The sequence below is a fragment of the Coturnix japonica genome, chromosome 18, assembly GCF_001577835.2.
Source record: "Coturnix japonica isolate 7356 chromosome 18, Coturnix japonica 2.1, whole genome shotgun sequence".
Classification (NCBI taxonomy): Eukaryota; Metazoa; Chordata; class Aves; order Galliformes; family Phasianidae; genus Coturnix; species Coturnix japonica.
In genome coordinates this window covers 1,670,177-1,685,550 of record NC_029533.1, presented here as the reverse complement: position 1 = coordinate 1,685,550, position 15,374 = coordinate 1,670,177, and the positions used below count along the sequence as shown (strand labels likewise).

At 52.6% G+C, this 15,374-nt stretch overlaps 1 protein-coding gene across 3 annotated transcripts in view; it reads left to right on the top strand.

Annotated features, from left to right (window-relative positions):
* PIK3R5 (phosphoinositide-3-kinase regulatory subunit 5) overlaps positions 1–14,987 on the top strand; it is a 41,287-nt gene extending 26,300 nt beyond the window's left edge. Inside the window, exons 3-19 of one of the 3 annotated variants that reach the window (XM_015880160.2) lie at positions 354–451; positions 1,334–1,402; positions 2,170–2,308; positions 4,222–4,291; positions 5,651–5,825; positions 6,079–6,232; positions 6,706–6,789; positions 7,516–8,269; positions 8,635–8,788; positions 8,913–9,038; positions 9,248–9,373; positions 9,821–9,914; positions 10,689–10,765; positions 10,920–11,013; positions 11,941–12,023; positions 12,252–12,364; positions 13,027–14,987. In XM_015880160.2, the coding sequence (XP_015735646.1) occupies positions 354–451; positions 1,334–1,402; positions 2,170–2,308; positions 4,222–4,291; positions 5,651–5,825; positions 6,079–6,232; positions 6,706–6,789; positions 7,516–8,269; positions 8,635–8,788; positions 8,913–9,038; positions 9,248–9,373; positions 9,821–9,914; positions 10,689–10,765; positions 10,920–11,013; positions 11,941–12,023; positions 12,252–12,364; positions 13,027–13,168 (2,552 nt within the window). In that variant the 3' untranslated portion in view covers positions 13,169–14,987. Of the gene's footprint in view, positions 1–350; positions 452–1,333; positions 1,403–2,169; positions 2,309–4,221; positions 4,292–5,650; positions 5,826–6,078; positions 6,233–6,705; positions 6,790–7,515; positions 8,270–8,634; positions 8,789–8,912; positions 9,039–9,247; positions 9,374–9,820; positions 9,915–10,688; positions 10,766–10,919; positions 11,014–11,940; positions 12,024–12,251; positions 12,365–13,026 lie in introns of all 3 variants that reach the window. The other 2 variants (XM_015880159.2, XM_015880158.2) reach the window with 2 other exon arrangements.
* Positions 14,988–15,374: the final 387 nt, after the last annotated feature.

Genomic DNA, 15,374 nt, shown 5'->3' with positions numbered 1-15,374 from the left:
TGATGTGTTCACCATCTGCAGTGATGCTGCTATGAGCTCTGACCATGCAGCTTTGGGGCCTGGGAAGCTGTTCAGGGAGTGAGCATCATCCCTTGGCTTCAGAGAGACTGGGATCTGAGCTTTGCCTCTGGTGCACTGTGCTGCAAGATGAGTGCTGAGAAGCTTGGTAATAAGTGATGCTGCTGTGACAAGCACTGTTTGGAAAGCTTAAATCTGTCCAGATTTGGGCTGTGATTATTTTTCCCCCATAGTAATATGACCCAGACATCAAACACCTCCCCCTGACCCCTTCCTGCTGCTCATCCCTCCTGTGAGCATCATTTGGTCATGGTGCTCTGTCTCCCTTTCAGCAGGGCTGTGCCTGAACTGCTGGAGCCTGCAGGAGCTGGTGAGCAGGGATGCTGGCAACTACCTCATCCTGGTGGAGAAAATCCTCGGCAAGGCCAGGGAGGTGAGTGGGGGCTGCTGGTTGAGGGGAGGAGCTTTGCAGGTCCTGGTGGGCAACTCAGGGTTGTGTTCAAACCCCATTGGAATGCAGGGTGGGCAGTGCTGGTCCAGCAGCTCCAAAGTGATGGAGATTTTGTTGAGGCTCTGCCCAGCTTCCTGCAGTGCAAGGGATGGAGCTGGGGCAGCTGAAGCATCAGTGGGGCTCATTGTATTGGCTGCCATGCCCAGCCCTGTGTGGGAGAGCTCAGGGCCGCCCGGGGCTGCAGGACTTTGGGGAATGCCTTGATGTGGGAGGAAGCCTGGGGTTCATGTGATGGGGTAAATGCTGCCTTTCATTTCTGAGGGAAGAAAGGCTGCCTTGCTATTACATTAACCTGATTGCTGCTACTCTGTTTAATTGACAAGTTGTTTGCAGTGGCTGGGACTGATCTCATTACGATGATGTTGTATTATGTTATGCTGTATGTAAATTTTTCTTGCACTTTATGCCATGCTTGTAAGCAAAGGGAGGCAGTGTCTGCAAGCCTGTTCTTGAGCCCTCCCTACATCCCTTGCTGAAATAATCCTGCTGAGGTTGGGACAGAAGTGCGTGCTTTGCACTGTGCTGTGCCGTTTGCAATCCCTAAGCAGGGCTGTGCTGCCTGCATAAAACTTCATGCAGCTCTGCAAGGATCAAGAGCATCAGTGGGTCAGGAACTCAGCTGAATGCAGCTTCTCAAAGGCAGCGTGTGCCACTGCCTGCTGCTTCTGTGGGTGTCTTAGGGGGGTTTTCCCATGGAGATGAGCCGTCCCCACCTGCTGCGGATGGCAGCACATGCACTCGTGGGGGAACATTTGGCACCCCCATGGTAATGCTCATCCTTCTCCCTTTTGCTGTTTCCTACAGGTGCAGGAGAAGTGTGACTACGACCTGGTGATGCCCCTGGCTCTGCTTTTCTACTACGCAGTCCTCTATGTAAGTCTGCACTCAGAACTCCCCAGCCCCCAATAGCTGCCATGTGCAAGGTCCCACTCTGCTCCCATCTGTTCCTCTCTGAAGATCCCATACGAATCTGCAGGGATGAAGGGCAAGGAATGGTTGCATGAGCTGTGGGAGATGAAACAAAGATGCACTTTGGTGCTTTTAATCTTTGCATTTAAAGATGGGTCATTCAGAAAGGGAGGCAGTATCTGCAGAGAAGGCAGATTCTTTTCCTTACACCGTAGAGTTGTGCAGACAATGCTAATGAAAAGGAGCAGAGCATTCACAGGAAGTATTTTTTATTATCATTATTATTAGCACAATGCATCATTATCCCGAGGAAATCATTGCTGCCAGGTCTTGAAAAAAGCACAGACTTTCAATGTGATTCATCTGCATGGATCTGTGGCTGTTAAAAGGGAATTTATATATAGGCTGTGGCATGTGAGCCTGGGGAGGCACAGGGGAGGAAGCTGTTTTGCAGCTGTGCCCAGTGAGGTGCTTTGGCTCTTCCTTGGAAAAGGATGGGGTGTCACAGGGTGAGCCCTGATCACATCTGCTCCTCCTCCCATCCCGTCCCATCCCATCCCATCCCATCCCATCCCATCCCATCCCNCCATCCCATCCCATCCCATCCCATCCCATCCCATCCCATCCCATCCCATCCCATCCCATCCCATCCCATCACCCCCTGGGCTTTTTGCAGAGCTCCAGCACCGGCTCCTTGCTCCCTTCCTCACCAGCCCTCCCCATACCTGCAGGCTCCCCACATCCCACCAGACTCTGATCTGCTCCTGAAAGCTGCCAGCATCTACCACAGCTTCCTCACCTGGCCTGTTCCCTACTGCAACGTCTTCCGTGAGCTGCTCACCTTCATCAGTGATGAGCTCAAGGCACCAGGTGAGCACTCCTGCCCTGCCATGGGCTCTCATGTGACACAGGTCATGAGCAAAAGCCCCCCAGTGCATGGAGAGTACAACCAGGTTTCTCTGGAGGAGCATGGCAGGATTTTGGGGATGTGTTTTTGGGGTGCTGCCTTGTGGGCAAAGTAGTGGGAGCATCTGATCTCAGCCCAGGGCTGGTGTGGATGCTGCCTTGTGATCCAGCTTTGGGCATGTTGAACGGCGGCAGCAGCAGCAGCGCCCCAATTAATTAGGGACTCTTTGCTGATATCCTGTTGTTCCCAATGGAGCGGCTCTTCCAATTATTTCTCAAAAGCCTTTTCTCCTAATCTCCCCATCTTTTTGTGGCTCATGGAGAGCTGTCATTGCACAGAGCAGATTTCAGCCCTTGTTTTTGTCTTGCACAGGGCTGTGATCTGCTCTGAGCAGAGCTGGGGAAGGCTTGGAAGGGGATGGGAGCTGCAGCTGAGCCTGGTGATACCTCCCTGTGTCCTTGATACAGACAGCTGGTCTGGAGATGGAATGTGAAACACAAGGTTTCTATCCATGCAAAGCCCCAAGGGGCACATTGTTAATCTTTTAATGAGCCAAGGGAAGACAGGGATGGATGCCCACCATTAAAACCCCCTTTGCAAGTCTCTAAGGAGACCCTGGCCACTTGGAGAGGTGTGTCTGGGCCATCACACAGCTCCTGGTTTCCAGCAGGAGCAGCAGGGCTGATGTGGTCACAGGGATGCTTGTCCCGTGCTGCAGCTGCAGGCTTCCCAGCTACTCCTTGGCCACTTATTGCTGTGACATCACTTGGGACCCTGCTATAAAGACCACTGGGAAAGCCCCAGCACTGGGGATGTCGCTACCTTCTGCCCTTAACATGCTGTCACAAGTGCCCAAGTCTGCTGAGCTGGGGACTTTGATCCAAGGGCTTTTCCCCTCCTACAAATGGGATTCCCCCACCACTGCACAAAGCAGCTGATGGGAGGTGTTGGTGTGTGGGGCTGGGTGCCACAGAGCAGCCAAGGACAGTGGAAGTGAGTCCTCTGCTGGAACACTGACCAGGACCTCACAGCCTCTGTGACCTGACAAGAGACTGAAGCAACAGTTTTGATTGAGATGGCGTAAATATTAACTGAGAACAAGCTGCTGTCAATATTTGCCAAGAATGCTATAGCTTTTATCTCTTTTATCTACAAGCTGGGGCTGATGTCTCTGCAGGATTGGTGAATGTGGCTGCAAGCTGAGGGGGCTGTAGGTGCTGCTCCCATGTTGGTGCAGCTCTGGGGCTGTCAAGCAGCAGTTAAGCTTGGGATATGGCTGCCCATGGAGCTAAGGGTGCTGGATCTTGTTGATGCCATAAGATCTTTCCCAGTATGACCCTTCTGCTGTTTAGGGGTAGGGTGGGCTTTGCTGTCATCTCCCAGTCACAAGGACTATGACTCCAGGTCCAGCAGATGTCATCCTGATGGCACCATGGGGACAGTCCTGGGGGAGGCAGCTTGAGGACAAGGGCTGCCCACACTGGACTCATTCCTACCAGAGCCATAGTGGGCTCTGTCCCTGAAGGAGGGACAGTGGCTGTGACCTGCTGGCCATAGGGACATCCAGGACTGGGAGGATAAAGAAAGGGGCAGAGGCTGCTGGTGTAATCCACAGCAGCAGCAGTGGATTTAAGGTGGTTTTAAGGGTCTGGACATGGAACTGCTCCTCCTTCCCACCTTCTTGTTCTTCTCCCACTGCTCCCTCGTTCCTGTGTTCATTCCCATTGCATTCAAGTTGTGCTTTGTGTCCATAAAGACTTTTGCTGCTGCTGTTCCTGCTACAGCTCAGCCAGGTCAGGACACATTAGGAGACAGCACCTGGGGCAGGGCAGCCTGTGGTGCCCCCATTGCTTATGTCTTCTGCTCTCCCCTCCAGGGATTTCCTTCCAGAGGTTGGTGAGAACGGAGCAGGGGCTGCCCGTGAAGAACTACCAGAGCTCCACTGTGTAAGTGCAGGCACTGCTGGCCTTGCTCCAGCATTTCTACTATCCTATACTATTGCTACTTTTGCAGCAGCAGCAGCAGAGTTGCAACAGTCAGCATCCCAAAAGTAGTGATGGTCACTGGGGAGAAGAGCTGGATGGCAGAGCTGGGCAGTGGAAAGGGAGGGGAAGGTTGTGGCATTTCCACAACTACATATTTGGGTCTGCAGGCATCCTGTGCTGGTTATCCCCAAACAGGGATGCAGATGTGGGGGGCAAACAGTCATGGAAGGCAAAGGCTTGAGCCACCAGGCCAAAGCAGAACAGGAGCAAGTTCATGCCAGTGCATCATTTCAGGGCTCACTGGTTCAGTCAAACCTTGCACCTTACTTGAGGGCTGAATGTTTCTTCCTGCCCTGGCACCTCATTTGTAAATAGGGAAATAAGCCCAGGAGGTACGTGCCCATCCTGGCTGCAGGGACAGTCCTTGCACAGCCACTCCTGCTTGGGATGGGAGGGCTGTCCCATTGCTTTGGCTTCCCTGTGCATGCTGCACAGCTTGGGATCTGCACCAGTATCCCAGCCAGCTGCACTGGTGCTGTTGTGCTGCTTTCCTATTACAGCTGCCCTGCTCTGTGCCAGTGCAAGTGCAATCACCTGTGGCTTGCAGCGAGGTGGCTGCATTTGCATGAAACCCTGAAAACTTGGCACAAGGCTGCACACAAGCTGAACCTCAGGCTTTGTAAGCTTGTGCCCTTTGCCTGAGCTTTCTAGAACTGGCTGTACTTAGGCCCATCCTGAATTCAGAGCTGGTTTTGCTCAGTTATGTGCACTGTCCATAAATGTAAGCACATGACTACGTGCTCTCCAGGATTTGGGAATTTAAAGCCTGCTGATACTCATGTTGTGGTCCAGAGCAAAAACCCTTCCCAGCTGGAAGATGTGGCTCTTCTCTCCAGCAACAACACCTTCATGATCCTTGAGGTCCCTTCCAACCCAGGCCATTCTGTAATTCTGTGTGATTCCACGATGCTGTGATGTTCACCTCACAAAAGAAGATGTTTTCTGATTTTCTATTCCCCTCTCCTTCATCATAAATGCTGAATGGCTGGTTCAGGCAACTGGCTGCTAGTCTGGAGCCCTTCTGGGGCTGGTGATATTGCAGATATGGCAGGAGGGATGATGCCAAGGATGCATGGAGATGCAGGACAGAGGATTCCCACCCATGCTCACACCCAGCAGCATGGCTCTGGCACTCATGCACAGCCACAGCTGCAGCTCATGTGAGGGGACGCTGCCATCTAGCGTGAATTTACCTAAGGTTGCATGTCCACCAGCGTGCCAGCCACGCTGCCAGCTCTAATTGCCATCCCGTGTCCCCAGGACGGTGCTGCTGCTGAACCGCTCTGAGGTGCAGAGTGAGTTCCTCTCCATCGCAGAGAAGCTGAGCAGCACTGAGCCCCCCCGGCACGCCACGCTGGTCCTGCTGCTGGAGCACCTCTACCAGGTCACCTTCGGCACCCGCTGTGACTTGGGCAGCCTGCATCACAACCTAAAGGTAGGCACGGCCTTTCCCTTCTGTTCTCTGGTCTGGGTTCTGGTGCTGTATCCCCAACTGGAGAGAGGGAAAGCCCCCTGATGTGAAATAGAGCAAAAATATTCATTGCACTCTACTCCTTTGGCTCTACTTATTCTACTCCATTCTTGTTGTATTTGGGTACGATTTGGAGGGGTAGTGGAGGGAGAGAGGTGCAGTGATTTAGACTTGTGACCACCCCTACAGACCTGTGCTCCCTTCCACCTCTCCCCAGGCCAAGACATTGGAAGAGCTCTCTGAGATCTACACCAGCGCTGCTGAAGCGCAGGAGATCGCAGCTGCCAGCAGTGACCCTGTGCTGGCCAGGGAACGGCTGCAGAGTGTTCTGCAGGACATTGCTGGGGCAGCTGCACTTCCTACCATTGCAGGTGAGAAGCCCTGAACTCTTCTTGCTTCCTGGGTTCGGTGCCAGTTTGATCCCACCATCAGCCATGGGTGGGTTCCCCTTGTGCTGTGAGCTATGCTTGGAAGTGTGAAACCCTGTTTTGAGCACAACTTTAACTTGGCACAATAAGAAGGGGACTGGGTTTGGTTTTTTCTCTTTCATTGCTTCATGATGAGCCAGATGTTTGTTCTTGTCAACCAACAATAAACCATCTCCAGCCTTTGTGGCTGAGACAAGAACATTCAGTCAGAAAACCAGCTGTAGCAGCAATGTCTGCTGCTTGACCCGGTGGCTCTAAGAGCTGCATGTGACTTCATGGTTAATGACAGCATTGTTTCTCTGCATTACACGAACTGCCCATATCACCAGCATGGGGTGGGCAGCACCTCCCACTGGCTCTGACCATTGCAGCACAGGGAGGGTCCCCACAAGCTGACTCCTCTCCTCTCTCCACAGGAGATGCACAGCCCTGCAGGCTGCAGCCCATCCCCATCCCTACATCACGCTGCTACACTTACAGCTGGGACCAGGATAACTTTGGTAAGTAGAGAGGGGTCCCCATACCCATGTGAAAAGCTCCTCTGCAAGGCGTAGCACGTGCTACAGCCCAGCTGTGCCAAAACGTTGTCCAAAAACTGAGCAAAAACTATCCCAACCCATAGAAGGGTTTTCTATCCCAACACCCCTTGGACACTGCATCTCTCTGGAGTGGCCACAGTATCTGGCTGAGCAGGTTTTGCTGTGCTCTCAACCCAGCCACAGCAGTTTTTCAGGGGAAGCACAGCTTCCCTTTTTGCTGAGTTGATCTCTTTGGCTTCCCCATTCCTGGAAAACCTCTTCTGGCTCCATGAATGTTAAGCATTCGTTGCTCATTGGCTGCAGTGTGCTGAACCTGCTCTCTCACTTGGGCTTTGTCACCTCCCTGATGGTCCATTGAGGGTTTGAGTATCTTTGCATCCCTCTTCTCCTCTGATTTAACCCAGATAGGATGCAGGGTGCGTTGGGAACTCTGCATGGGAAGGAAGCAAAACCCTGACCACTGTTTGTTTTTAGAGAACCCAAACAGAATGTGACCTCAAACCAGTTTTGTTTTGTCATCAAATCAGGGCACCTTATGGAAACATAAAAATGCTCAGGAAGAGGTTTTTAGCTCTTTGTTTGAAGCCACGTGGGGTTAGAGAGAATGCTGGCCATGCTGCCATAGGGCTGTTGCCTGGGATGTCCGTGCCCTGCTCACATTCCTCATCTCCCTCCTGTGCCTTTCAGATGTCCTCAATGATGTCCTCAGCAAGGAGTGCAGCGTTGTTGAGCCTGTGGCCTCAGAGAATGAGGAGGACGAGGAAGAGGAGGAGGAAGAGGACGTGGAAACAGATGGCTGTTCCCCAGAGAGGGACTCGCTGCTGTCCCCCATATCCTCCATTTCCAAAGGCTCCGTGTACTCAGCTCTGTCAGAAGAGGGACCCAAGCACTCACGCGTGTCCCTCTTCAGCAGCTCCAAGGACTCCATCTCAGAGCTGACTGTGGTCTCCAAGAAGTCCTTGAGGTCTTTTGTCTCCAGCCTGAAGGACTGCATGGACAGCGGGTACGCAGAGGACAGCGACGAGAGCTCTTTGGACATGGTTGGGAGACCAGAACTGAAGGTGGAGAAGACCCACTACAAATACAGACACACGCTGACCAACAAGATCTACAAACTTTTCAAGAGCAAAAGCCATCTGGTCCTGAGGAGAGACCTGAAGGACTATCCGGATACAGGCTCACTCCCCCTGCGCCGTGCTGAGAGCCTGTGTCACCCCCAGGCCAAGCCCCGCATCCCGGCACGCTCCCGGCGCGCTCACTCCTTGCCCCAGCACGGGCTGGGACAGAGGCTGCAGAGCCCACAGACCCCACAGCTGCTCAGCCTGCCCCGACGGCCCTTCCTCAGCTACGATGAGGATGCTAAAGTGGCCACCATGCGTGTGGTGGTCTTCGGCTCCGACCGCATCTCAGGGAAAGTAGCCCGAGCCTACAGCAACCTGAGGTGAGTGGGGCAGCGTGGGGACGTGGCTATGGGATGTGATGGGGCTCATGCCTTGATGGTCTGCTGCTGTGGTCACCAGGGTCCTGGTGTGGGATGGCTGCTGCCTTCAGGGCTGTCCAGTGCTGCTGGTGTGGCAGGGGGACATCCAGCTGCTCTTGTCTGACAGTAGGGACACTGTCATTAAGTCAGTGTGGCATACAGATGTTCCAGCCCACTTCCCATGTGTTCCTTCCATCACTGCCTTGTGCTGAGAGGAGGCAGGATCCTCCAGCTACCACTGGAGTCTAATTCTGCACATCACGTCCTGCCTTGCCAGGCTGTACCAAAGGGCTTTGCTCACCCAGCCCTCTCCCCACTTCTCCTAGGCTGAAGGAGAGCACCTGCCCTACACTGACAAGGTACTTCAAGCTGCAGTTTTTCTATGTCCCCGTGAAGAGGAGCTGCCTGCTTCCAGCAGCCCTGCTGATGCATCCTCCTCCATCCCCAAGCGACCTGCAGCTCCGCACCTCGGTGCAGGCGGTACGTGTCCTGCTCATCCCATAGCAGTCCAAGCAGCAACAGCCCTGGTGTCTCTTCCACCAGCCCTAAGGCAGGGAAGAAGAGCTTGGGGGCTCTGGGGTGACCCCACCATCTCTGGTTTCAGGAGCCCACCTTGGCTGGGGCAGAGAGCAGCACCAACGACGTCTCCCACTACATCGGCATGTTGGACCCATGGTACGAGCGGAACGTCCTGGGGCTGATGAACCTGCCCATGGATGTCCTGTGTCAGGTATGAACGTGTTGGCTGGGAGAATCTGGTGTCCCCTTCCCTGAGGTACATGTGCTGAACACTGTGTCTGAAGCTGCCCAGCAAACTGGGCATGGGATGGAAATGGGTGGTTCTGATGATAAGGAGGTGGGTTTCCATCCCTGAGCTGGTGGTGCTGGGCTATAGGTCCCACATATCCATCAGTGTTGTGACTCCCCTCCTCACTGCAGTCTGCCAAGCCTGAGGCTGAGCCCCAGGAGGACTCCCAAGAGCAGCTGCCCATCCTGGCCGACATGATCCTCTACTACTGCCGCTTTGCCACGCGCCCCGTCCTGCTGCAGCTCTACCAGACCGAGGTAAGCACAAGAGCTCAGCAGGGGTCTTCTGCCTGTACCACCAATGTGGGGCCCACCAGGGAGGCTGTGTGCTGGTGGGGTTGAGCTTGGTCTCCTTGTATTCCCCTGGGGACCTGTGCATATGGACCCACAGCACTTGGGCTGACACTCTGGCTTGGGGGTCAAGGGTTTGCATTGTCAACAGACACAAGCAGTTTTCCTTCTCAATACCTTTCTGCCCCACACAAGAGGGACTCCAGTCAGTGCTGGCAGATCGATCACATTGTTGGAAGTCTCTCCAGTCAAGTGCCACCCAAGGCAGTGGTCGAAATGTGTATTTTGAAAGCTGAAAGAATTTGCCCAAACTTCCCCAATTCCTGTAGAAAGGAGTGAGAGGGGCGGGTTACATCTTCCAGCTCCATGGCCCTGTGAGGTCATTTAATCCCCACATCTCCCCTCTCCTGGCAGCTCACCTTCATAGGGGGGGAGAAGATGACTGAAGTCTTCATCCACTCCCTGGAGCTGGGCCACTCGGCAGCCACGCGGGCCATCAAGGCATCAGGTCTGTGACTGTTCCTTCTTCCTTCTCCCCATTTCTGCAGCTTTGGGGTGGGCATCCACACACTGCCAGGCTGGGAGACGTCTGCCAAGGAGGGCTGCAGGGAGGGTGTGGGGAAGGGAAGGGGTTTGGCCCCATTGTGGGCTGCAGGAGGGCTCTGAAGCCAGGCTTCAGGTTCTTGTGTTCCCCTTCAGGAGTAGAGCTCATTTTACTTCTGTAACTCTCCAAGTGTATGAGCTGCAAATCAGTTTCAAGCCTGCAGCTTGCAGGACATCTCTTGGCCAACCATTGTACTGCATCCAAGCTTTTCATCATGTTTCTAACCTGCAGCTTTGCTGACATCTCTCCTTGTCCATTTGAACAGAGCTCACAGAGCACTCCCTCCCCTATAGGCTGCCACCACCTCAGTCCCCACAGAGGCCAAGACCTATTCCCAGTAATTCAGGAAGCCACCAATCTTTCTCTGACTGATCCTTCCCTTGGGCTGTCTGGTGGAACAACACTGAACATCTGCAAAAAATTACCCAGAAAAAGAAAAGGGAAAAAAAAGCCATTACAAAGTGTTGGGCACGGTATTTCAAGGTTAATTTGATGTGGGCACAAATATGCCCTGAAAAACAGGAGCTGGGTTAGCCATGTATCCTCTTATTGCTTTGTGCCCTGCCCAGAGCGCTGGCCCTGCTGCACTGCTCTTTGCAGGGCTGCTTGTTGTGCTAATAGCCCTGAAGGTTGGGCAGAAAAGGCCAACCGGTGATGTTTGCTCCTTGTTTTGTACAGGTCCAGGCAGCAAAAGGCTGGGCATAGATGGAGACAGAGAAGCAATCCCACTAACACTACAGATCGCCTACAGCAAGGTGAGCACATGGGGATTGCACTGCACAGATGTGGCAGAAATCCAGTGCTGTCTCAGCAGGGGGCTAAAAGAGACAGGTACTGATGGAGTAGAAGTGGGAAGCAGGGTTACAGCCTGAAGCGTGGCCTCTCACAGGCTTCACTTTGTCCCTGCAGACAGCCATCAGTGGAAGGAGTCAGTGGAACGACGTTGAGAAGGTCTGCACATCTGTTAACCTCAGCAAAGCCTGCAAGAAGTACGAAGAGCTGGGTGGGTACAGCTGGGCTTCGGGGCTCGGGGTGGGAAGCAATGGGAGGGAATGGCGGAATGGCTCCTCTAGGCACAGCAAAGCAGGGATGTGTGACTGCATAAAACACCTGGGAGGTGCCTGTTGTTCCCTGGGGCAAGAGATAGGGCACCCTTTGGCTCTCCTTAGCACCTTGCCAGGGTTGTAGGACATTTGATTTCCATTATCCTTTAGCTTCAAGCTGGGGAAATCTATTGCATTGGGTTGCCTATTAGGAAGAGGTTAACCTTGCTAAATAAAGAAGAACTTGTACTGGGTCCTGCCATCGCAGCAGCCGTGCCCTATATCCAGCCTTCTGCAGGCTCTCACTGCAGCTCCATTTCCTTCCTGCCCTCTCAGATATCTGCCTGCCATGTGGGTTTGTTTCAAAATTACCCTTTTTTTTCCTGTTCAGGTTGCTTTGGGGGGGGGGGGGGGGGGGGGCATGAATAAGACTTTGAAGCTTTTAAAGGCAGCAAGACTTTTAGTCTGTTAGCTTGCTGATGGAGAAGCAACACCCCATCACATTCACCTGGTCACCTGGGGGTCTCTGTTTTCACACACAGCAGTTTGGCCACAGGATGTCACTGTAATTCCAGACAAGCAAGAGCATCTCCAGGCAGAGTGCAGGAAGGGCCGTGCTGGGAGAGCTCATGATACTGGGTCCATTGCTTTTCTCCTGTTTAGGGGCTAAGATACTTAAATGCTCTTTGCTGCTGTGTTTGGAAGATTAACCCTGTCTCATTCATTGCCTTCCTACCATGCAAGTAGGAAAGCTACAACTATACTGTATTTCGCTGCGAGTGGAGTCTTGCTGAGACCCATTTGCTTTGGGACGTGTTGTTGGGCAGGGGTACCAGCTTGGTTCCTACCAGGAGCTCCAGGTGATAACAGTTCCCTTTTCATTACAGCCTCAAAGACAGAGTGTCTCAACTTGACCATGACGGAGGTGGTTAAAAGGCAAAACTCCAAATCCAAAAAGAGTTTCAATCAGGTAATTTAAGTCAAGGGGCTTTTACATTTGGTAATGGGAGCTCATCCTGACTCATCTGGGAGGGAAGCAGGGCAAGAGAATGAGACCTGTGGAGCTGTCAGTAACTCCCTGGGGGATCCAGTTCCTGTTGGCCACCAGCCCCAGCTTTGGGATGCCCTGTTCCATTCCCTGCATAAGGATAACACACAGAGCCTGTCAGATCCTTTACTTGGACTCCTTTTCTGTCAGCAGCTCAGCGTGTCCCAGATCAAGGTAGACAAGGTCCAGATTATTGGTGTCCAATCCTCCTTCGCTGTGTGCCTGGATCAGGATGAGCAGAAGATCCTGCAGAGTGTAACCAGGTAAGATCTGCAATGTGGCACCGACCTCCCAGGGTGGTGCATCCTCTGTGTAAGGACTTCTCCATGAAGTACAGGTGACCAAGAGGGACAAGGTCCCAATCACCATGGGGTACCTGTGCCAGATGCCCAAGTATGACATGGCTTCAAGCTCTGTAGTGCAGTTGTGTTCATGTGGGATGGATGGTCCTGCTCATATCCCCAAAGCATTTAACCTTTTATGACTGCCACAGCCTAGAGGGTGACCCCTAGTCAACTGTTCAGCTCCTTGAAGAGCTCTTCCAGCAAGACCAGTCATAAGTCAGAGGAAAGTCATGCATTGTAAATGGGGACTTGGAGAGCACCAGGTATATATGAGCAAAGCCTTCAACTTCTTAGTCTCACTGGAGTTCTCCATCACCTTTGGCATGACTATTCATCTCCCACTCGTGATTTCCATTTCCCCAGGACAGCAGGGGTGCAGAAATCCTCATTTTCTCTAAATGGCTCCATATGGATCCTTCTGCTCAGGATCCCAACCTAAGCCAGCTTATAGGACCTGAACCCTAACACTCAAACTCCAGTCCTGTTAAAGACTGCACTGATTCCTGTTCGCTGCACACCATGACTGTGATTTTCAGCCACATACCCGACATACATCTTGGTTTCTTTTCGCTCCCTCGCAGGTGTGAGATCTCTGTGTGCTACAGACCCAGGGACAGTGATCCCCACGCACTGAGAAGGTCTTCTTTGACTCCCCAGGACCCCTCCGAGTTTCATTCTCTCCTGTGTTTACCCATTTCCACCTTCAGTGGAGCACTGCCATAGAAGAACCCTGTGCCCTTATCAGACCAGACATGCATCCAACACCAAAACGAAGCTGTCCTGCTGGGAACCAGCCACTCTTGTCCAAGACATCCTGTGATCTGAAGTCACAGTGTGGTGATTGAACTGCTCCTGGTGTGAGCTTAGCCCAATCCTTGGGAAATGATGTTAGTGTCAGGCTCTGGTACAGCTCAAGATTCCCTGGGAGGAAAGTGAGATCTCCACCTGCTGAACCAGGCTGCCAACAAACTGAGTGGACAAGGCAAGGACAGTGATGTTTTCCTGCCAGCAAATGGTGCTGTGGCCATACTTGCAACAAGCTGGCAATGCTGGGGATGGTTCTCTGGGGATAGGGATGGGTTTTCTCAGGGTTTGCTTTAAATTATAAGAGATGGGTGTCTTGCAGAGAAACAGCACAGTGCAGAATGACCCAGCTGGGGCCCAGAAAGAGCCCAGCATAAGTTATGGACTGCTCTTTGTGTTCCAGTAAATCCAGTGCAATAGGCCATACCAGGGCATGGGCAGCTCATCACACTTATGTGTTGGCTGTAAATCCAGGACCTGCAGGAGATAACCTTCCATTTCCTGCAGAGTTTCAGAGTTCATCCAGGAGGGAGATGGAGCTGCTGTTCGGCTGGTGCTCTTGCATCCTGCTCACCAGTGCCGGAGACATCCCAGAGGCTGAACGCTCTATAGGTGCTTGAGATAGAGCAGAAACCATGCTCACACTCATAGGAGGGAGGGAAGTACTGAGTAAGGTGCTAGGATGGCCTTGCCTCACCTCAGGGTGTGGCTTTGGTAGAGAAGGACCCAGCACCAATAACACTAGTGATGCTTGCAGGCAACGATAGGTTCTGAGATCCCCTTTCCCCTGCAAAGAGAGGTTCCTCCCCACTTTTCCTTCTCTCTATGAGGCCTTAGGTACAGAAATTTGCAATAGCTGGGAGCTTTTAGAAGTATTTTGACCCCAGGAACAATAATTGAGGCTAGAAGTGCCTTGCTTGGTTTCACAGCCCTCAGGTTGTTTCTCATTGGCTGGTGGTTGCAATAACGATAGCTGGCAGAAGAGCATGCTGCCTGTTGCAGGTTAGGAGTATGCCAACACCAGGGATGTGATCCCTGGGAAGCATCTGGAAAAGAGGAAAGGACCTCCATCCTGCTGAGGCTGCAGGGCTCTGCTCCATCTGGGTCCCCAGGTCCTCCAGCAAATGGGGCTTGGGCAGCTCTTGGCATTTGGAATGAGACTGGGCTCCATCCCAAGGGCTGTGGGCACAGCTAATGTGGTGCCATTGGCGGAAGCACTTCAGCATTCTAAGTCCAATAGGCTCCAAGGAACGGGAACAGAATTTAAACCAGTTTTCTCGTTGACTTTTCCCATTTCCCAATTGCCTCAAATGGGGCTGAAATTTGACAGCTGTTCTTTTTCTTTAGTTGTTGTTCAATTCATTAAAATAGCACCTTATCCTGTCAAAACAGTGCTATTTGTGAGCCCTATATCCGTGGCTAAATATATCCCTGCCGCTGTCGGTGGTGCAAAGCTCTTTGGTCTCAGCTGGCCCCATAGAACTACAGGAGAAGAGTTTCCACACTGGGGAGGAAAAACAAGCACACCCTCTGGGGACTTGTAATCCTGGCTCATTTCTTGACCTCTGATGCTTACTGGAAATGAAAAGAAGGAAGTGGAAGGTTCCTTCAGGCCGTCCTTGTATATATGTGCAGCCTTACCAAACCCGTGTCACGTTTGTGCTGATCTGTATAATAGAGTTCAAAGGACTTTTAAAGTAACTGTAAGATATTAAAGGAGGATTTATTTCGAGTACAAGCGTGGTGTTTGTGTCAGTGTTCCCCAGCAGGTGGAAGGCACAGCTCTGTATCTGTGCACAGAGGGCACCCGGTGCTTTGCAGGGCAGGAGAAAGCCCATTGGGTCACCATGGCTGGGTCCCAGAGGGCACAGCACTGAGACCTGCAGCAGCAAATTGAGCTCAAAAGCAAGTTTCAGTGCTGTAACTCCCGCATCAGCTTTGTTCTGAATTAAGGGGAGAAGCTTGAAGAGCTCATACGTGTGAGACCTGTGTGTGCCTTTCCCTTCTTGAAGAACATTCAAGGATGAGCTGCTATGGGTGAGGGCCAGGGTATTGTATAGACAGAAAAGCCCTAACCCACCCATCTGCCACAGATGGGCTGAGCTGGTGCTAGGGTGGGTGCTGT